Genomic DNA, 23,066 nt, shown 5'->3' with positions numbered 1-23,066 from the left:
GATATTTATTTCAGGTGAGGATATGAATCTAAAACAGACTGCTTTAAATGGACAAGTAAACGCAGCACAGAGAGGGAAGAGCAGACAGACACTAAGGCCAGGGCAAGCACTAGCCACTAAATCCTAGAAGGTAAGACAAGAGACGGCCATGGAAGGCCTGATGTCCTGAGGGGCGGCTTCCTGTAGAGTGTGCTGTTTGCTCCTTCTCCCTCACTCAGTTTCTTGAGTCTCCTTAGTCTTGAGTGCACTCGCGTATCTGATTCAGGTTGACTAGGAGGCACTGTGTCTCATCTTATGAGGGGACGTTCACTAGGGTGGACATCTACGTTGACAGATGTGTATGTCTGCTTTTCTGTGCCACCCATCCCAGAGGCTAGTGTACTGTTTCTGGCTTTTGCTGTTGAGAAATTGATATAAGCATTATGCATTTGAAGTTTGTTTTGTTTGGTTCCTCTTAAAGTTTTCCATTTCTTTCTGCAGTTTCACATGATATATCTACAAAGTATGGAATTTATTAATCTTGAATTTGACTTAATTTTGATTTTGTAGGTTTGGTTATTTGAATGTGTTTGGCCCGGAGAGTGGCACTATTAGGAGGTGTGGCCTTGTTGGAGTAGGTGTGTTACTGTGGGGTGGGCTTTGAAACCTTCCTCCTAGCCATGTGAGAGCCAGTCTTCTCCTGACTATAGTTAGATCAAGATGTAGAACTCTCAGCTCCTCCAGCGCCATGCCTGCGTAGATGCTGCCATGCTCCCACCTTGATGATGATGGACTGAGGTTCTGAACCTGTAAGCCAGCCCCAGTTGAATATTGACCCTTATAAGAGTGCCTTGTTGGAAACCAAAGCTAAGACAGTAGCATTTTTTGTTTGTTTGTTTTTTTGTTTTTCGAGACAGGGTTTCTCTGTGTAGCCCTGGCTGTCCTGGAACTCACTCTGTAGACCAGGCTGGCCTCGAACTCAGAAATCCGCCTGCCTCTGCCTCCCAAGTGCTGGGATTAAAGGCGTGCGCCACCACTGCCAGCTGACAGTAACATTTTTATCAGTTCTGGAAAAAATCTTTTTAGCCATTGACTTTTTTTTTTTTTTTTTGCCTTCTCTTTCTTCCTCTAACCTTTCTTATATACCTCCTTGCTCTCTCTCAAACTCATGGCCTAATTTTTATCATCGTCATTACATATAGATTGTATACATTTCTAAATAAATAAATGCAAAGTACTCAATCCATACAATGTTAGTGGTATGTTTGTGATTTCAGGGCTGGCCACTCTTTCATGGATGACCAGCCAGTCCGGGGCTCTTCTCTGTAAAACACTCTTTCTCTTCGCCCAGTGTTCTTTAGTTCCCTGTAGTACTTTTAGGGTTGAGGTCTCATGAGCTTTTCCTCTTCCATGTCAGCATGTCTGTTGGTGTGCTCTAGTGTTTGGGTCATGTTTAGACAGCCATGTTGATGGAGTTTCATAGGTGTAGCTTCTCTGACATCTAAGAGATGCAATCTCTTACACACAAACAGACTTATGTTCCTTTAGTTGTACAATATTTCTTTTTTCTGCTATGATCCATGAGCCTTAGGGGCAGGGATTATATCAGCTGTGGCTGGATACCACGGGATCATTGTCTTCGGGGTGTTGATTGGTTGTGGCTTTCTGTAATGGCCTTTGTCTGTTGGAAGATGTTTCTTTAAGGAGGGGTGAGATCTATACTTACCTGCGGACATAAGGGTAAGCATTCAGAATGTAGTTCTAAATCATGCTGGTTTGGTAAAGGGATTGTTATTAGCTTCTCCAAGATGGACAACTTTGCTAGCCCTGGGGAGTTGGCTAGGTTTCTAGGAGGGACCTAGCATGATTTCCATCTTGTGTGGGCCTTAAGTCAAAGAGCTGATGGTTTCCAGCAAGGATTCTAAATGGTTAAATGGTGAAGTCAACAAGACGGAGTCCAGAGTCATCACTATACAGTGATGACCAGGGACACACAAAAAAAGGACTCTACACATTAAAAGATGAGTTTGGATTATAACTGCAGTTATAGTTTGTAGTCATGTTCTAAGATTCAACACCTTAGAACCTTTATTAGCACTTCCAGGAGCAAGATTGCTTTCTTATTGCTAACATACCTACCTGTGATGCTGACTAAACTGTGTGTTAGGAAACACACTTTTAAAAGTGACATTTATGTGGCCCATCAACCATTGTCTTTGTTATAAGCTAATCTTTGATAATTGCTTTGGTGGCAACAGTTACTGCCAATTCCTTAGCCTTCTAGAGATTTTAAAAATATGGCCTAGATTGATTCTAGTAGGTGTCCCTTCTGGAGAAATTTGTCTTGTAGCTATTGGCTTTTGTCTTTTAAATACCTGTTAATGTTCTTGTTAATTGGTAGTCCCTCTTCAAAACTTAGAGGACATTAGTGCCTGCAAGAACATTCTCTGATGATACCCTATAAAATGAATTTTAAAGTCTTGCTAGTCCATATAAAAGGCACACATATAAAAGACACTGGGTATTTTATTTACAAGCTGTCCGTCTAGACTGGGCAGGCCTCGGAGCTATTCTAACTTATATCCCAGCCACGTGTCCCTTGTTGCTTGCTGTTTCTCATGGCTGTGTGCTCATGGCCCATCTCCTCTCATGGTGGCCTCTTCCTCCTTGGCCTTCTTTCTTTTTTTTCCTTTCTCTACCAGTGATCTCCAGCCAGGTATCTGAAAGCCTGCCTACCTGTATCTACTGGCCAGTCACAGACCTTATAGTCTTTTATAGACCAATGAACTTTGGGAGCAGGTAACATAACATCACTTGGTGTATGGGAGGATCTCCTTGTCAGGGGCCAACCAGACCTTAGGGCTTAGTATTTAGCATTTGAATATATAGCACTACCAAACCAATCCCCTACAATAACCTTTTTTGTAGTATTGAACAGAGGTTTGAATATAAAAATAAGTATAAAAATAAGAGTGAGTTAGAAGGTAGTTCAGAGGTCCGGCACCTATGTGGGCAGCTCCCTACTGCCTGCTTCTCCAGTTTCAAGGGAACTGACATCTTGTAGCCTCTTGGGCACTTTACTCATGTGTATAACCCCACACTCATATACATAATTAAAAACATAAATAAGTCTGTACAAGCTATGAGTTTAAATGCTTGACATGTTGAGCTCAAGGCTTACATCTGGGGTAAAAACACCGTGTTATGAAAACATGGTACTCTCCTGCAGGAGTTTACAGTGAAAGAAAAGGAATAGAAGTCACTCTTCTTGAAAACCATTTAATAATTACCCAACACTGACTTGAATCGTATCAAATTCACCAAGTAAAAATGTCCCAAGATGTACACTGTCTCTATAGAAAAGAACAAAATTGTTTAAAAAGAGATCCCAGTTGAGGTTTTGAAGTAGTTTTTTTGGCTTTAAATTCTAGTCTTTTCAAAACATTTTCAATCAGACACTTTAAGGACTAATTCACACCTATGTAAACATTTGTGTTCTTTTTTTAAAAAAAGAATAATTTATTGTGTATACAGTGTTCTGCCTGCATTTATGCATGCAGGCCAGAAGAGGGCACCAGATCTCATTATAGATAATTGAGCCACAGTGTAGTTGCTGGGAACCTCTGAGCCATCTCTCCAGCCCCCACCATTTGTATTCCTAATAGAACCCAGGCATGATGATGACACATCTTTAATCCAGCTACTCCTCCTCCAGGTCAGGTTGTGCTACAAAGTGATACCTTGTGTCCAAAGAAAACAAGAACCCCACATCCTGGAACTATCTTGTTGGGTTTCTTTAACTCTGTTGCATGATAGAGAACTTGGTCCCTTTATTATATAATGCTTACAAGACCACTTTAATGCATATTTAATATGAAGCAATATTTTCTGAATTAAACATGTAAGTATGGTTATATTAAGAATTTAGAACTGTGTGCCTTAAGAATGAATGCATTTGTTATTTAGAATGGCTTTAACGTCTCAATTATACGTATCTATCTATGTGTGAAGTGTTTACCGCATGCCTTAACGGCATTTGTATTTAAGATGCTTGATTAGTCCATAGTTGAGCATCACAGGGAGCGGCTGGGTCCTGTTGTTTCAGAATATATAAAAATGCTGTATCAGCAGTGTAGGAAGTAACAAAGCTGCATTTTCTCTTTGGAACCATGTCTTTTATAGCAAATAGGGCACAGTGAAGGACCTTTACCTTCTCGTTTATAGGTGGTAGCTTTCTTTTGTGTCTGCTGCTTGATTGCATCTTTACTCACCCTCTGAGGAAAGTCAAACTTAAAAAGTTGCTCTACTCAAAGTAGACTATGCCTGGGCTGTTCTTACCTGCTCTGTGATCAACTACTCGACCCCAGAAGTTTGTTGTTGTTCAGATCTTGGTGGTTGCCTGAGTACCTTTTTATATGATTTTGAGGTTTTTTTACTCTTTTTTTTTTTTTAAATTTTAACTTTTATTCTTTATATACATTGCATCCTGACCACAGCTTCCCTACCCCTTCTCTTCCTAGTCTTCCCCCTCTCCACTTCACCTATGTCTATTCCTCCTCTGTTTCTCTTTAAAAAAAAAAAAAAAAAAAAGCCTCACAGGGATATTAACTGCAAAACAAATTACAATAAGATTAGGCACAGACCCTCGCATCAAGGCTGGATGAGGCAACCTATTAGGAGGAGAGGGGTCCCAAGTGTGGGCAAAAGAGTCACAGGTACCCCCTCCCACTCCCACTGTTAGGGGTCTCATGAAAACAACTATGCAACCAGAAGGTATATGCAGAGGCCCTAGCTCAGAGCCCGTCAGGGATTGTGATTGTCTTTTCAGTCTCTGTGACCCCCTATGAACCCTGCTTAGTTGATTATTGGGCTGTGATCTTGGTGCCTGTGGACCCCTCTGGTTCCCAGAATTCTTTCTCCTTCTTCTTTGTGGGGTTCCCCTACCTTCACCCAGTGTTTGGCTGTGAGTTCTGCATCTGCTCCTATCCCTTGCTGGGTCTGCCTCTCTGATGCTAGATGAGCTAGGTGCTGAACTATGGGTATAGAACAATATCGGTAGAAATTATTTCACTGGTTTTTTTTTTTTCCCAGTCATATCTGGTTCTATCCTAGGTTTCTGGGCTTACCAGGCTCTGGTTCTTGGCCATCTACATAGTGTTAGACGTGGGCTCCCTTTTGTGGTGTAGCAGTCATTGGTTGGCCACTCTCAAGTTCTGTGTTGTCATTACTCCAGCATATCCTGCAGGCAGCACATATTGTAAGTCCAAGGCTTTGTGGCTGGTAGATGTCCCAGTCTCCGCGCTGGGAACTTTGTCTGGTTTGGGCTCTCTATTGCCCATTAGGAGACTTCACTAGGGTCACTCTTATAGATACATGGAGTTTCTTCTGCTCGGGGATTCTACTTTGTCCCCTAGATGCTTCCTTTCCCAGTTCCAGCAGTCTCTCCCAGGACTTCCCCACTTTCCCAAGACCACTTGCAAAATCTTTTCTATTTCTCCTTTCCAGTGAGATCCATATGTTCCTCCCACTCCCTTGAGCTTTCTTTGTTACTTACCCCCCATTCTCTCTCGCTTTTAACTTTTAAACTTTCAACTTTTAAAAGCATTTTAAATTTTAAAAGCATTTCTTTTTCTTCTAGAACAAAAAAGTGATGTGTTTAATATGAAATTGTATTAAACATGTTTTTTAAACTTTGAAAAGACTGTTTATCTTCAAAGGCACAAAGTAGGTTGATAGTGGAAGATGTTTTATTTTTCATATAATTTCTTTTTTTTTTTTTTTTTTTGGTTTTTTCGAGACAGGGTTTCTCTGTGTAGTCCTGGCTGTCCTGGAACTCACTCTGTAGACCAGGCTGGCCTCGAACTCAGAAATCCGCCTGCCTCTGCCTCCCAAGTGCTGGGTTCATATAATTTCTTAAAGTTAAGATGAAAACTCTATAAATTACTACAAATTTTATTTTACAGATACTATATTTCGAAAGGTGCTATTGTGGATCAACTTGGAGGAGACCTGAATTCAACTCCATTGCACTGGGCCACAAGGTTTACATTTACTTCTATGTTGCCCTTCGCCTTAGGTTCCTTTATTGTTTTTTAAAGTGATAATGCTAATACTTAATATAGTTAATTGTTTATTTATTGCTGCCCAGAATTGTCTTCACTGGAAACAAAGTTACAAGTTGTTCTTAGGGAAGCTAATCCAGTTGTAAATGTGATACTTTGGAAGTATTTCCATTTACAGTTACACAGGTTAGTTCTTGGGGTTTCTAGGGTCATATTGGGATGAACTCACTTAGTAGTTACTATGTTTCACTAACTTATCAAAGCTGTTGTTCCAGTTAAGTCTTTCAAGAACTGTAAACTCCTGTGTCTTGTTTTAAAGCAACTTCATAGAATTCGTGATCTGACTTCCCATTCTTAACTCCCCCACATATATTTTTAACCAGAAGACTGTCTTTGAAGTAACTTAATGTCTAAATGTTTGTCTTTCTGTTTTTCAGACAAGGCCATTTATCCATGGTTGTACAGCTAATGAAATATGGTGCAGATCCCTCATTAATTGATGGGGAAGGATGCAGCTGTATCCACCTGGCCGCTCAGTTTGGACATACCTCAATTGTTGCTTATCTTATAGCAAAAGGACAGGTAAAGACGTCTTAATAGTGTGTGTCTTAATCATGTGTTATTTATGGCTTAAATGCCTGATCTTTGTAGCATTACATTTTTAATACCCGAAAATACTTAAGTAGTAGTTTCTGATGGATGAGGAGAGTTAAAAAAAGTACTTGTTTTTGTACTGAGTTTTAATGTACTTAAAATAAGAGCAAATACAGTCACAAATTAAGATAATTCTCTGTTAAATGGTTTTTAAATTATAAGTGTGATAGAAATAAGTAGTGGAAAGTAAGGGAAAAATACATAATCTATTTTTCTTTAAATATTTCCCTTAAATATTGTCTTAATTAGGATTTCTATTGCTGTGATAAAACATGCAAAAGTGAAAGCAACTTGCAGAGGAGAGGGTTTATTTACTTACATCACATCTCAGTCCATCCCAGTCCTGCCCAGTCCTGCCCAGTTTTGCCCAGTTTTGCCCAGTTCTGCCCAATTCTGCCCGCAGTCAGGGCCGGAGCCGACTCAGAGCCCAGGGAGCAAGCACTGCTTACTGGCTCACTCCCTACAGTTTGCTAAGCCTGCTTTTTTATAGCACTCAGGACTACGAGAGGATCAGGTGTTGCACTGCCTGCAGGGAGCTGGGCCCTCCCACAGTAGTCATTGATCAAGAAAATGTACCACAGGTTTGCTCATGGGTCATAGTCTGGGGGGAACATGTTTTTCAATTGAGGTTTCCTCTTCTAAACTGGCTGTCATCTGTGTCAAGTTCACATAAAACTAACCAACATAATTGACCCCATGTCAACGTGACATGGAATCATTACAATTCTTTCTTTTCTCATTTGTCACCAAGATGGTATGTTAATATTATCACAATATAAAACATATTCTAAACCTTCAAAGTTCCACAGTCTTTAAAAAATTTACATGTTAAAAGTTGTGTTCCTTTAAGATATCCAGAGTGTAACATACTTATTATAGTAATATAGATTTCATAAAATTAGTACGAGAACAGTTTATTTTTTAATCAGCTGATTCCACAATAACCACACAGAGAGACTAAGATTTATTAAAATATCAGTGAGGCAGATACCGTGTAGTTATTACTGTGTGTGAAACCTCCAAGCTTTCAGCTTCCTCCCAGACAGTGCTCCCATCCATGTTTTCACCCTCTCTTGATCCAGTGCTGATGCTCCTCCACCCACTCACGACTCCTCCTTCACTCCGAGTCTCTCCACCCCTCCTTGACTTTTATTGGCAAGTCAGAGAATGAATGAAGAGCAATGTTTACACAAGCTTGAGATTGGAGCTTTTAAGAATAAACATAACAAAGCCATGTCCATGCTGAAAACAGATAGTGTGATAGAGAAAACAGCATTTGAAATAATACAAGTAATACAAGGGTAAACTTTACACAGTGTACAAAAACATCATGCCTACACCAGAGTCCATCTAAAATATAGTAGGTTTCATAAATACAGGCTTCTGCAAAAAAATTTTTTTAAAAAAAGTCAAGCTAAAATCTTGTAACTCCAAGAAGGAGGAACCAGGATATATATAATCACAGTCTGAACAAAGCAAGATCAAACTGGAGCAGTTAGTGTGAAGAGCTCGGGGTCAGACATCTGGCATTCCCTCACAGCACTGTGGGCTCCGTCAAAGGCTTTTCACAGCTGTCCCCACCCCCCACACGCGGTGGCTTGTCTTCTAGATTCAGGCCGGCTTCAACTTACCTGCTGCTGACCTTGGTGCTTGTCCATGACTCTGGTATCTCTAAATACTACAGTCTCTGATGCACTTGGGATGTGCTTATACCTCTTCTGGCCTCTCTTCAGGACTCTAGTCCCACCACACAGTGCCAAGGCTCAGTTGTTCTCTCTGACCCCTTCATGCCTTCAAACCAGTACCAGCTGGATGATTCTTACACTGCCAAGTTCAGCTGCCAGCATAAGATATACCTCTGCCCCTTCTGGACCACAGTTTCTGTGTGCTGACCCTGAGGAAATAGTCCTACATTTATTACGCCCGATAATGCTGGTCTCTTCTTAATCACTGCTAATCTCTAACCAGCTAACCAACGTAAATCACTCTAGAAGAGCACATGTTTGACTTCAGTGGTGCTGGTCTCTTGTTAACCACAGCCAACTCTTTAGCTCCAGTTAACCAGAACTGCAACTTCTTAAAGCCCTGGGCTGGGTCCTCTCTAGAAAGTGACAGTGTGGGCAAGACTTGGTCTTGCAAAGTAAACGTTGCTTAGTATTACTAATATTTACTCTCTTTGATTCTTAGTTATATTGGGGCCAAAAGCTGATGGCCTCACCTTTTGTTTAACAACAGGGGATTAGGTAAAGGATTTATTGCCAGCACTCCCTTTTCTGGCCAGGTAGCCAGAAGCCCTTCACTGCCTAGATCTGTGAACCAGAGAGGAAGAAAAAAAAAAAGAGTTATGATACTTTATGCAGGTAAATATACACAGACACATACATCCATACATTCTCTCTCTGGCCTGGTCAGGCTGTCTGTCTCAATCAACTCCACATGTATTCATGCATGCTTACATGCATACACATATACTACATACACACATGCAAACAAGCAAACATATACATTGGATAGATGGATGGGGCAGAGCTCCCCAAGTTACCACAGCACACCACACCACCTTTATTTCTTTCCTCTGGCCTTTCTATAAAAAAGTTCTTAGACAGTTACCTCATAGATAAAATGTGACACAAAATGGGAGTTACAGAAGGATGCTGATACTAAGTTCAAAGCAGTGTGTCATTCTACATGGTCACATAAGTTCAAAGCAACAGTTTCTCATGGCTGTGTCTTACCATTCATCCTCGGACCTGAGTGCTACTCCTTGAACAGGAATTTGTCCCAGGCCTGTGTCTCTTTCTAGTGTGAGTCTGAAAGCTTATTGTGTTCTTACTGTTACGAGGAGTGGGCATGTTCTAGTCTTGATTCTAGCTTTATTACATCTTTCTAGCAAAATAACTAAATCTGTTAAAATTTTCTCCCTAAGATTATTTGAATCAAATTATGAGTTCTATAAAATCATTAATTCATCTAAACAGCATTAATTTATGAAAGTTATGTTGATCTGCAGAAAATCTAATCATTAGGAGAGGCTAATGCCCAGGGATTATTATATTAATTTAATAATGACAGAAAGGCATGTCAGCTGCAAGAAGCAATCCTGAGATGAAGTCTCTTTTTGATCTTGCTTGATAGAGCTCATCCAGCACAGACCATGCAGAAGCTGGGGGCCACCTTCAGAGGCCGCCTGCTAGCCTTAGCCTATCCTGGAGGGCTCCTGACAGTCCTGCAGGTTCTTTAAGGGACTCTGAGAATTTCTCTCTGAAACTTCAGAGGCCAGGCAGGGCTCCATCATTTCCTTTCTTTCAACATTCTTATTTTCCAAGCTCCGTTAGAACAACTCTGAGCAGTCAACACCTATTCCAGCACCAAGTACAGTGTCACCACAGGCCTCCCAAAAACACACGATCAAGTCTGTCACAAGTACTCCATGACCTGGTACAATTTGTTTTAGTGTTCTTATTGATGTGATAAAGACCAAGACCAAAAGCAGCTCGGGGAGGAAAGCCTTTACTTTGCTTACACATCCAGGCAACAGCTCATTGTCAAGGGGAGTCAGGGCAGGAACCCAAGTGAGGAGCCTGGATGCAGGAGCTGATGCAGAGGCCATGGAAGAGCATTGCTTACTGGCTTGCTCCTCGTGTCTTGATCAGACCGCTTTCTTATAGCACCCAAGACCACCAGCCCAAGGTGACACCACCCACAGTGAACTGAACCCTCCCAAATCAGCCCTCAAGAAAATGTACCACAGGCAAGTTTGGGGACATTTTCTCAATTGACATTCCTTCTGAAATGACCCTAATGTGTGTCATGTTGACCTAAAACTAGGCAGCACAAATATTCAAACTTGCCATGTGAATTGATGCAAACTTCTGAAGCTAATTTTATTGACTGATAATTGTCTTTTTTAATAACCTTTTGAGAGGAATGATTTTAAATAACAAAACACATTTCATCTTTCTGCTGCATCAAATAATGCAGTTTCTGTCAGGAAACATAGGATTCAAGTTCTTGATGTTGATTTTTTTTTCCTCTTTTGAGTGTGCATCAGTAAGCATAAAATCACATTAATTATATACCTAGTCATTAATTATGTACCTACTCAGCACATTGTGCTTGTCTAATCTATTTTATTAACAGAAGTACCACCTAAGTTCTCTTCTGCTTCTTTTTTACTGATTGTATAAATCGGACTATGTTGTGTTTTGGAAAGTGAATATTGTAAAACAATGTCATGTGTCAAGTTTCATTCTGTGACAGATTAGTAAAAGTTGTCTTTTATTCTAAATTAAGATTGTGTCACAATAGTGTTTGAAGACTACTGATAATTCAAAAATTGCAAAGGTCGTTAAATGTAAACCATGACAAGGGAAGGGTAAGACATAATGTCTAAACCACTTAGCTAGTTAATGGCAGAACTTAGCTGTAGTTAAAAGTTACAAGACAAACTTGCATAAAGCATTCCCAGCTGAGTAGTAATGTATTAGATTGTATAATGTATAAATTAGATGTTTCCAACTAATTTTGGTTAGGATCTTAAAATTGTGTTGTCTGGTTTATTATCAGGATGTAGATATGATGGATCAGAACGGAATGACACCTTTAATGTGGGCAGCTTATAGAACACATAGGTATGTAATTGTTCCGGACTCCTTAGATCATTCAGCATAACTCAGTGTGGAAAGGAGGGATTACGGGATGCTGGCCCAGTGCTTTGGAGCCTTGTGCAGCAGTGACTAACGAGCACAGAGCACAAGTTACTCAGCCTGCTTCACTTTCTGGACTTTGGCTCAGTAATCTTAATTCTCACAGTGGAAGAAGAGGTTACTTTTTTTTTTTTTTTTTTTTTTTTAAAGTAATTACCTTTTCGTGTGATTCTGTTGTAAGTTTTATGTATTCATTTGTAAGTTGTCTTGAATAATTTTTGGACCAGTCTAAATTGAAATACAATTATTTTTTATTGTTTAAATATATAGGTGTTAATAGTACAGCTTTTCAGATTAAAAATAGGAAAGTTAGGTCCAAGTGTGCTGTCTCTCAGCACCATACTAACTTCTCCAGGGTTGTGCATACATGACAGGTCATGTTGGAACATTGCTTAATTACTGACTATAGCAGGAGCGAGGCTAGACTAGATGTGTTCTGAGATGGACTGAGAACACAGCCACAGTCAGTGTAGTCTCTGTAATGATTTCGATTATTGAAATTAGGGTTGTTGTTGTTGTTTGTTTGTTTTTTTTCCTTTTCAGTGTGGATCCAACTAGATTGCTTTTAACATTCAATGTTTCAGTTAACCTTGGTGACAAGTATCACAAAAACACTGCTCTGCACTGGGCAGTCCTAGCAGGGAACACCACAGTCATTAGTCTTCTTCTGGAAGCTGGAGGGAACGTGGATTCCCAGAACGTCAAGGTAAATATGCCGTGCTGTGGATGGAGAAGGAAGGTGTAGCATGAGCCCTGGGAACATGGTCTTCTCTGAAGACTGATAACTAGAAGAAACTATTATTTAGTTCAAACCTTTGCTGCTTCAGAATAATTTGTTTTTAAAACTTAGGTAATTTAATGTCATCTTAAATATTAAGTTAGTTTTTAGTTCGTGGGTAGCCTTTTTATTAGTGAGTTTGTACTGGATTTTAGAAATTACATGCTTCTAACTTACACAAATGAAGGACAGCAGCTGTCTGGTTTCTTAAAATCATTGTGTATAAGTTTATAGTAACAAAATACACTATCTGGTCAGTAAAATGGCACAGCTGGTAACATCACTTGTTCATAAAGGCTGACAACCTAAGTTGAACAACTCCTGGAACCCATCTGTGTAAAGACGTGGCAGGAGAGAGCCATCTCTCCCGGGTCCTCTGACCACATGCGGGCCACGGCACAGCGTGCTCCTGCGCATCTACCTCCATGCACAGGGATAATAACAGCAGTAGTGAAAACGCACTGTAGTCTGTTGGAGTCATGCTTTGACTTGGTCATTTTACTAGCTTATTTCTTTAAAGAACAAGACTTTTAACTTTGATAAAACACTTTATGATGTTTATAGAATAATGGTGAAGTAATCCAGGATAAGTATACAGAATTAATCTAAGCGCCAAGTACAAGATTCTGCTCGGGGACTGGCAAGGTGACTCAGCGGGCAAAAGGCGCTGGCAGCCAAGCCCTGATAACCTGAGTTCTACCCCCAGGACATGGTGGAAGGAGAGAACTGACTTTTTCAGGTTGTCCTCTGACTGCCACATGGTCCGTGGTACTAATGCACTCACACAGACACATCAATAAGTGGCCAAAAAAAATTGTTCTATTGGTAATGTCAAGTTTTTGATTAATCTGCGTTTTCAGAGGCTTAGGCCCTGTAGCAGTAATCTGAACGACTGCAAATACTGTCAGGAATCACGGTCTTTGGATAAACATCTTTAAGGATTAGCTGTGATTGGTAGTATGTTCTGACCCGTGTTTATAAAAGCCTAAAGGATACATGCTAATTAATGTAAAGGGAGTTTAAGTATATACTAACCTGAAATAGCCAATCAAAAAGTAGGTATCTTGCTGGATCAAGGCATCTCTTTATGTTCTAATGACAAAATTTTCCTTTATTTGTTTACTTTAAGAAGAGAAGGTTAGATTGTTAAAAATGGGTTGGGCTGTGGGTTGTTTTTTTTTTTTTTTAAACTTTTATTTCATAGCTTAGTGAACTTTTAGAAACTAGCCTAATTTCAAATTTTGAGTTTAGTTTAAATGTTATAAACTATAAAATTGATTTAAAAATCATGTGTTTTCTTTCTATTTTTTAACTTTTAAGTCTTGTTCCTACCCAGGATGATTAGAATGGTCCACTAAACACTTGGAAAGAGGAAACCTGGTGTACTGTAGTGACTGGCGTTTACTAATTACTATAGGCTAAAAAAATGAAGATTTGCAGTCTTTAGTTTTACCCAAGCTGGCATTTATGGTAGCCAGGATACCATTCTGCTACTTCAGAAATGATAGATTAATGTTTGCCTTTGCAAAAGATTTAAAGGGAATGCTCTGAAAATTCTTGACACTGGCATTAGTAAACTCTGCTGAGCTCGGGACAAGAGACTACGGGTGATGTGTGACTAAGCCGACCACCCTTTAGGCAAGGGTGACTGGAGTGTTCTGTTTATCACCTGCATTCCTTTCCATCTCACTCTCTGACCTTCAGAGTCCCAGTCTTAAGGGTCATGAACTAGAAATACATTTCAAGATATTTTTTATATCATTGAAAGAAAATAGAACCAATTTCAGTACAGCAAGGAATTAGTTTGCTTTGTCTTAATTGCTATATTAACATATTTGGACTACAGTGTACCAAACGGTTATGAAAGCAAGATGGCTAAACAGTTTCCTAGCTTGAACCAGTGCTGTATTCATATAAAACCTTAGGACAGGTTTCTTCAGTCATGATCTTTAAGTATTTGCAGTATGTTTGAATTTTTTTAATATCTTTCAAATAATCAAAAGTTGTGTTCTTCAATAACCATTGCATAAACCTTTAATGTTGATAAGACATAAAAGTCCAGAATGAGCTTCAGCAGAAAGGTAATGGTGAGAGTGGGGGTGCTTGAAAGTATTCACAGTAGTTCCCTTGCCCCCATCTGTTCTGGGTTCAGGCATAGTAATGGTGTGGTACCCTGAAGATCAGAATACCCTGAAGAGTCCACAGTGCCAAATACCCAGCCTCCCTCAGTGTGCTTATAGACATTTTACTTAAATTCATGCCCTTTAAAACTACTCACAAGCTTTTCATTGATAACTTCATTTTATCTGACACAAATTCAAAGTTGGCTGTTGGTTGTTAAAAGTCCCGTTCCCATATTAGAGACTGAATCCAGGACTTCATGCATGCTGGGCAAACATTCTACCACTGAGTAGAAATATCCTCTAGCCTAAAACAGTGATTGAGGGTGTAATGCTCTTGATAACTTCTGGAGTAACATTATAGCTAAAGGAAATTAAGTCTAAATTCATTTGCTTATGTAACATTGACAGTTTTGAGGGGAAAATATCTCTGTCTACTTTGCTAAGAAAGATTTTCATTCCTAAATATTCTTTTCATATAATTAAAAATAGAAAGTAAGCATGAGATACTGTTTCTATTGGGATCTAGCATTCTCTGTATACTTGAAGTGTGCTCACCACTTTCAATAGAAACCATTTCTTCATTCATTCAGTAAATATTGGTTCATTGGTAGGTTGTCTGAATGTTCAAGACAGATTAAGCTTTGTGTTGGTCTCAGTACATACATTCTCTTGAAGAAATAAAATAGTGAAGAAACGAATAATCAGAATCAATTGAGTGACGAGCCTGAGGAGGTGATAGTGATGTGAGGATTCCTCTGAGGTGATGCATTCATTCCTTGGAGGTTGTGAGGAGAAGGAAATCGGTTATGTGGAGATAAGTGGTAAACAGATTTTTTTTCTATAGAGAAATCTGCACTTTACAAGGCCTGGGAAGATAAGGCTGAGTTATAAGTGCAGATTTGAGGCTGGCTTAGAAGTAGAGTGATCGAGAAGTGACCTGAGAGACAGGTGCCAGATCAATGAGACTCCGTGATAAGAAGCTTAGTTATTTATGAAGGTCTAGGACACAGACAGGTTTGTATAGACTGCCATAGGATGTGCTGTTTCATTTAGACGCTTTTTTGGTTGGAGAAGTGATGCAATCGTTAAGACAGGACAGCAGAAAGACTGGAAAGTCAGTCGGCTGGTGTTTTTGTTGTTGCTTTCGAAGGACCAAGTTAGCCAAGCATGGAGCTGGCTGAGAGGATTTGGAGAGACCGTCTACAATATTGTTAGGTAGGGTAGGTTTGAGAATGAGAGAAAGCATCACTGGTGACACAGCTTTGTTCAGTTCACTTGTCTTTGCACGTGTGCTGAGATGGTGAGTGCTGAAGGGAAAGTGCTCTTTTGAGGGGAAGATGATAGGATTCATTCTGTTGGATAATAGTTAGCGTGAAGGTGATGTCTGTCCCCTGTGTACCACTTAAAGCTAATTAGGCTACTGCAGATTTTGAAAAGGAAATTTTATTTTAAAATCTTCAACATGATTCTTTGTCCATAATTTTAACATTTATTATTTCATTTTTCATTTTAAGTACTAGGAAAGATTATTTTATTAAAAATGAATTACAGAGGCTGGAGAGACGATAGCTTACTAATTAGGAGCATTGTTGCTCTTGCAGAGGACCTGGGTTCATTTCCCAGCACCTACATGGTGCTTCATCCATCTGTAACTCCAGTTTCAAGGAATCTAACATCTTCTGACTGGCAGGCACCACGTATGCAAGTGGTGCACATACATACATGCAGGCAAAACACTAATACACATTGAATAAAATAATATACCTTTAAAAATTTTAAAGTAAAAATAAATTCCAAGGGTGGAATGTGGCTACAAATCTAGACTTGATTTTAAAAGGTATAAAAAGTTATCTTCTTTAGACAAGATAAAACAGACATTCTCTGCTATAATTATTTAGCTATTTGATCCTATCCCCAAATAATTACTTTAAAAATATGGTTAATTTATGTTAACTGAAAATTGCTTTTGCTGCAAATTGCTTATTTGAAAAAAATTAGAGTCCTTCAGTATATAAAATAAAATTTTCTATCAATATAAGACAATTTACTTTGAAGACTATTTTAATAACTTAACACTTACATTTGGAAGCATAAGAAGTAGCTAAATACTCTAGATCAGGTCACTGATGGATCCAGGACGACATGGACTTGTTTAAAATACTCCTTGTGACAGCATTGGGGGGGTGGGAGGGGGAAGAGATCATTTTCTTTCGTAAGATAAGGGTCAGGAGAATTTTACAGTCCTAGGTTATGGCTAAATAGCAACCATAGGGTAAAAAAGTAATTTTGTACTAAGAATAACAAAACAAATTTATGGCTTATGTAATTTTTTTTTTTTTTTTTTTTTTTTTTTTTTTTTTTTTTTTTACTATGGTGGTTTTGTTAAATTTTAAGAATCTTATTCTGTAGTTATAGTTTCATAGATAAAGTTAGAAATTTAATCTGGGAAGAACAATTCATCTGAGTGTTACCCAAGCATTTCCAGAATGTTCTTTCTAAAACTGTCAAGGGATGCCAGTAGACAGAAGGATCTCTTGCAGTTTCTTGGAAGGAGGTGAGAATCTCTGGAGACGAAGTTGTTGATCAGCTCTTGAACACCCGACCTCGATGGTCTCTAACCTGGTTTAACAGTGAGAGTCAGTCCCACCGAGACACAGCTTCAAGTGATCTTCCACCTTAGCCATGGTTATTTAACCAAAACCCTGAAGAATTTCTTGTATTTACTACCAGTGACGTAGTCCATAAATACTCCATGTGGATTCTTGCTGATGTTACTGTTGTTAGTAATACTGACTATTTTGGCTATGACATGGAGTAAGCAATATAGACTTGATTCCAAACCCTGGTTTTAGTATAACTCTGGAATTGTTTGTTTATTTTACCATCGGAATAAAAGAACTATGCAGTCAGGTGACTAGAGAAGTTGAAAGGTTTTTTAAAGCTCCCTCAATCTTTCTGTCTAGGCAATCCTTAGGTGTCACATGGCCCTCTAGTGGAAGGGGTGCTGAGCTGGACCGAGCGAGGCAACTGCAGGATATTCTGGGAGTTGTTACCCAAGGGATGGCTATTATTCAGGTAATATTTATAGTTTGGATTAATTAGCTGATTCTGAAAACGTAGGTGATGAAATTCTGGAATAAGCAAGGAATATCTAAAATAAAATATCCCTATTTGTTGAAGGCTCGCCTAGGTTAGCCCATTCCTTATTAAATACCATTGGTTTTTCTATTAATAATGTGCTTGGGCTTTTGAAAATTTTTATTATTGTTGTTTGTTTATAATTCTTTGTTGCTATATAATAGTGTTATGCTTAATTTTTATGTTTTTAAAAGTATATTCCATGCTTGATAAATTATTATCTCTCCCCAAAATGGGATTCTGTTTTTTTTTTAATCCAGCATTTTGAAGTAAAATTTCAGTGGTTATTTTAAAAAAAAAAAATTGAATATCATTCTTCCCATTTTGGCAGCTTTATCTTTTTTATTTAAAGAGTCAGATAAATAGAGGACATTAAATAGATTGGAAATGTAGGTGTCTAATTTACAAAAGAAATTGAAGATTTAAATTAGGAAAAGCAGAAAAGGAACGTCTAGGAGTGAGTTGTGTATTTCTTGTCTCTGGACGTGTTACTGTGTTCCTGGCGTTCTTGTTTTAGGGTTAAAGGACCTCATAGCTTCTCACCTGAATGAAATGCTTTCCTCTCAGTCTCTCTCTTGCTCTCTTTGGGGATTTCTGTGTGGGTGGTGACTTCATGGTAGGTCGAATGCCAGTACAGTGGTAGAAGTAGATGCTGACTCTTTCTTTCTTCCCTAGTCTCTTGTTAAGGCGATCACCATCCCTGAAATAAAACAGATTTCTGACAGCTTGGTACAGTGTTAGCATGTTTGTCACACTCAGTGTTAGGAGTGTGTACTAACTGATACATTTAATGATAGCCTCTGATCCAGCAGGTACTAAAATACCTACTTTTTGATTTGCTCTCTAATTTGTCAAAAATACAAGCAAAAATAGAATCTAGAGTATAAGATGAGAAAATGTACTTTCTTTTTGTGTTTTGAATGGGAATGATAACAGGTATGTAATAATTTAGTTTTTTAAATTGATTTTACTCAATGTAAGAAATCATTGTTGATGAATTTATATAGTCAATTTATTTTTATGGAGTTTCTTTAAAAGTTATTAGTGAAAATATTAGTTGTATTTTTCATGTGAGTTTTTTGTATTTACTTTATCAGGGTGAATCAGCACTTGATTTGGCAAAGCAAAGAAAAAATGTGTGGATGATCAACCATTTGCAGGAGGCAAGGCAAGCAAAAGGGTACGACAACCCACCCTTCCTTAGAAAGCTGAAGGCTGACAAGGTAACTCGGCGCTGAGAGGCTTTCAGCCTGCAGTTGTAATTTACTTTGCACAAATATTCACATGCCTTAAGGTTCGCATTTCTCATTGTATGTTTAAAGTATCATTTCATCCAAAATAAGATGAGAGTATTTAACACAGTTTCTTAGAATTATTTATGGTCTGTGTTTGACATGTAAGGAAGATGGATGCACATACGTGGGTTTAAATCTCAGTTGATGCATAACGTAAGTCCCACCTAACTGGTCTTTAGTAGATAAAAGCATTTCACGGGCATTTGTTGATGTAATAATGAATTGTGAGCCATCTTAGTCTTAATGTGAGTTTTTCTAAACCAAGTACTATAGCTCTATTTGATTGAGCTTTTTATTCTTCTTGATGTATTATAACTTTTAGAGAGAAAGCTTCCATTTTTGTCGGTTTCGTAGAAAGTCCATTTTCTCCCATGAACCTTTAGTTTTAAAAATTTATGGCTGTTGGCTTAACTGATTACTTATAATAGGATTCTGAAACTTAAAACATTTCCCCAAATGCAGAGTCTACGTTCCTTAGAAAACATTATTTCCACTAAAAAAGGAAGATATTATTTAACTGGCATTTAAAAATATATATGCTTACATAAAAAATAACACTATATATTTTAGCTTGAGAGTAATCACAACTTGAGTGATATTAAGTTGTTCTTTCTTATTTTTAATAGAAAAATTGAGTACTTAAGCTTTACTGATGGCAATACTAAAATCATAGACGTTGATATTAATCCATTTAGGAGTGTGACAGAAATAAAGTGTGATGTCCTTGAAGGCAGCAGCAGCTCATTTCTTTGTAAGGATGCAGATGTCCTTACTGAGTGGAGAGTCCCTGGTTCTTCACATGGATGCCAGAATAGCTACATGTGAAGTTTGTGAACTTGTACAGGTGTTCTTTTATACTAACTAGTCTGTAGTAAGGAATTTGACTTATTCTAGAAGGTTCCATAATCTGACTTTGCTGAATATTCCAAACTTTTATTTTTTCTATAGTGTCAGATGAAAATTGGTTCTTAATTTAAAGATAATATATTAATATATAAATTTAATTTTATTAATATATTTGAGGTTATATATTTGGGTATTGTTTCTCTGTAAAAGAGAGCTTTGGGGGCTGGAGAGATGGCTCTGTGGTTAAGAATACACGATGTTCTAATAGAGGACCTGGGTTCTTTCTGTTCTAGCAGCCGTGTAGGGCACCTCACAGCTCCCTGTAATCCCTGCCCCTCTGGCCCTCAGACACACCTCAGTTATTTGCTTCCTCTCCAATATTTCAAACAATTAAAAATTAAAAGGAAGTCCTAAAAATGAGAGAGAAAGAGCCTTGGGGGCCACAGAGACGACACAGCAAGTAGAGTCCTTGTCTCACAAGCAACAAGCGTGAGGCCTGGAGGCCGGGTCCCTAGAACCCCATGCAAGCTGGGTGGGTGGGCCATGTTCCACAACCCCGTCATTCCAGTGCACCAGTGTGTGTCTTCCAGTGGCTTCAGCTTAGAAACAGAGTTCTGTGGTTTCCCTTCAGTAGCTTTAAACATGTCAGAGTTTGTTTCTCTGTAGTCTGGAACTGCTTATGTATGTCAGGCATTTGAACTCACAGACACCTGCCTTTCAAGTGCTAGGAGTAAAAGGTATATGCTAACCTGTTTTTTAAAAAAGGATACTGGAGGAAAAGACACGATAATTGAGCGCTTTGTGACATTAAGTACCACGATTATATGAACTCTTTTTGTTCCACTGCACATAGAAACTTTTCAGTTATGAACATTGTTTTGTTTGCCAGCCCTTTGAAGTGTGTGCTGTGTTTGAGGTGGATAGAAAAACTAAACAAGACAGTGCTGACACCCAGGCTTCACTAGCACTGTACTTTAAAAAGTCAGCTCAAGGGAGGATACCATTGGGTAGTGGGAGTAGACAGACTCAGAGGGAGCTTGGATCTTCAGAAACAATCTTAAAACTACTGAGATTTTGAAAGTTAGGATATTTTCAGTGTGTGTGCACATGCATATACGTGCATGAAGAGGAATGCACAAAGCATGTGCAGCATGGAAACGCCATAGATTGATAGCAGATGCCTTCTTCAGTTGCATCATCATCATCACCACCATCACCATCATCATTATTTTGAGATGGTGTCTCTCATTTAATCCGGAGCTCTCAGATTTGGCTAGACTGGGTGGTGGATAATTAGCTCAACAGATCCTCTTGTTTTCACTCAGTGCTGGGACCACAGGCTTATCTGACCACACTTGGCTTTTTTTAAATGTAGATTCTGGGGATTGAACTCAGGTCCTCATGCTTGTCTAGCAGGCACTTTACCAGCGGAGCCATTTTCAGAGCCAGGCCCTGGAGATAGAGGATTTTAAGCAGGCAGGCTTATGGTTCAGTGAGTGAACTGTGTGATGATCAATTGGAGGAAAATCTTTAGTAGTCCTTTTAAAGTTTAGATATATGAAGATAGACTAATATAGACTACTCATTTTGAACATGCTGTATAATGTTTTATGGAGAAATGTGAACACTTTTGGATTTAACCCAGATAACCCAGGAGACCAAAGAAAAAATTCCAAGTTAGTTTGGTGACCCAGTGAGTTTATTGGGACTGCTTATAAGAACTTGGATTAAAAACCTATTAAGAAAATAAAAAATTATCAACAAGCTACAAACTAGAAGATACTACTAACAAGTCATATGTAAAACAAAAGACAAACATACAGACTGTAGAAAGAACTGTTAATAAAACTCAACAGTGAAGATTTGTCCAAGAATCCCATTTTAAAGTGGGCTAAATGAGTCTGGTAATGTACGCCTGCAGTTCAGGACCTGGGAGGCTACGGCAGGGGGATCTCAACTTTCAGGTCATCGTGGGCTACGTGGCAAGATGGTATACATGCATACACACAGAGAAAGGATGAAGTCTAAAGACATCCGATGATGCACAAAGACTGGATTCCTCAAATGTTTGCTGGTGGGATTGTAAATTAATATGAAAAGCAACTTGTGATTTGTATAGTGCAGAATTGCATTTATCTCAGAGGCATGATAACCTAAGGTCATAGAAATCTATATGCCACTATTTATTGCATCTTTATTCATAATTCCGAGTTGTAAATGTTTTGATGTTCCTTAATAGGTAAATGATTAAACAGACTGTGATATATATATACCATGAAAGTTAGATCAGATAGAAGCCATGTGTGGTGGCATATACATTTAATCCCAGTACCCAGGAGGTAGAGGCAGGCAGATCTCTGTGAGGTTGAGGCCAGCCTGGGTTATACCATGAAACTAAAACAAAACAAGACAAGAAAACCACAGCTAAGTATGTGGATGTACTTTTGTCACCTAAGATGATTCGGGCAAGATACTGAGGTTTGTGAAGAGCTAGTCTGTAAAGAAGACCACAGGTACTGCTCATTGCTGCTGTGAAGATACAGTTGTGATAGGTATTACAGAGAGGTGTGTGAGTTTGTACATTACAAGTGTGGATTCTGACAACCAGCACAGTGTACCGACTGCACAGAAGCGTCTCTAGAGTGCTGATCACTGTGGGCTGGGAAGCCCTGAGGATTCATTTGATGTTTGTCTGTTTACTTGTTTGTTGTTCTCTGTGTGTGTGTGTGTGTGTGTGTGTGTGTGTGTGTGTGTGTGTGTGTACATGCATGCATTTGCACTCATCTTTACAGATAAGGGTACACATGTCGAGGTTAGAGGACAAGCTTTGGGTCCTCAGTCCTTCCCTTCACTGTGGGTTTCAGGGCTCAGACTCAGTGGTCAGCTTTGTGTGGCAAGCATGTTTACCCATTGAACCATCTTACTGGCCTTGGTTTTATTCTTTCATTTTACAGTTTTAATAGACTGTTGGTATATATGTCTTCTCCAATTTAAGCATCTTTAGCTGTCTACTATGTGATAAAGTCATTATGATTGTCCTTGTTAGCAGGTCCTCTACTAAAACGAGGTGTTGAGCTATGTTTTTATGTCTGGCTGGGTAGAACTCACTCCCAAAATTTCAACTTCACAATTTCTACTGCCTTAACAAATTCCTTTTAAATGTTGAGTTTTGTGTAGTACCTAAACATCCTAGGCAGATTTGAATGAATGAATGTTACTTTTGGTTACATACTTTTATAAAGATAGCAGTGGTTAAGATTGAGATCATTTGAAACATGCAAAAGCTTTGTAACATTTGTGTTGTTTTGTTTATAGGAATTTCGGCAGAAAGTCATGCTAGGAACTCCATTCCTAGTGATTTGGCTGGTTGGGTTTATAGCAGACCTAAACATTGATTCTTGGCTCATTAAAGGGTTAATGTATGGTGGCGTTTGGGCTACAGTACAATTTCTTTCCAAGTAAGTGTGTTCTTTTTAACTTTAATT

At 38.7% G+C, this 23,066-nt stretch overlaps 1 protein-coding gene across 3 annotated transcripts in view; it reads left to right on the top strand.

Annotated features, from left to right (window-relative positions):
- Zdhhc17 (zDHHC palmitoyltransferase 17) overlaps positions 1 to 23,066 on the top strand; it is a 64,396-nt gene that overhangs the window by 27,829 nt on the left and 13,501 nt on the right. The window contains exons 2-8 of one of the 3 annotated variants that reach the window (XM_076920194.1): positions 5,943 to 6,020; positions 6,479 to 6,623; positions 11,262 to 11,326; positions 11,986 to 12,107; positions 17,266 to 17,377; positions 18,538 to 18,663; positions 22,897 to 23,039. In XM_076920194.1, the coding sequence (XP_076776309.1) occupies positions 17,363 to 17,377; positions 18,538 to 18,663; positions 22,897 to 23,039 (284 nt within the window). In that variant the 5' untranslated portion in view covers positions 5,943 to 6,020; positions 6,479 to 6,623; positions 11,262 to 11,326; positions 11,986 to 12,107; positions 17,266 to 17,362. Of the gene's footprint in view, positions 1 to 5,942; positions 6,021 to 6,478; positions 6,624 to 11,261; positions 11,327 to 11,944; positions 12,108 to 17,265; positions 17,378 to 18,537; positions 18,664 to 22,896; positions 23,040 to 23,066 lie in introns of all 3 variants that reach the window. The other 2 variants (XM_076920193.1, XM_076920192.1) reach the window with 2 other exon arrangements.

Source organism: Arvicanthis niloticus, chromosome 22 (genome assembly GCF_011762505.2).
Source record: "Arvicanthis niloticus isolate mArvNil1 chromosome 22, mArvNil1.pat.X, whole genome shotgun sequence".
Lineage (NCBI taxonomy): Eukaryota > Metazoa > Chordata > Mammalia > Rodentia > Muridae > Arvicanthis > Arvicanthis niloticus.
The sequence above is the reverse complement of the archived record's forward strand: the minus strand, read 5'-3'. Positions and strand labels throughout refer to the sequence as shown.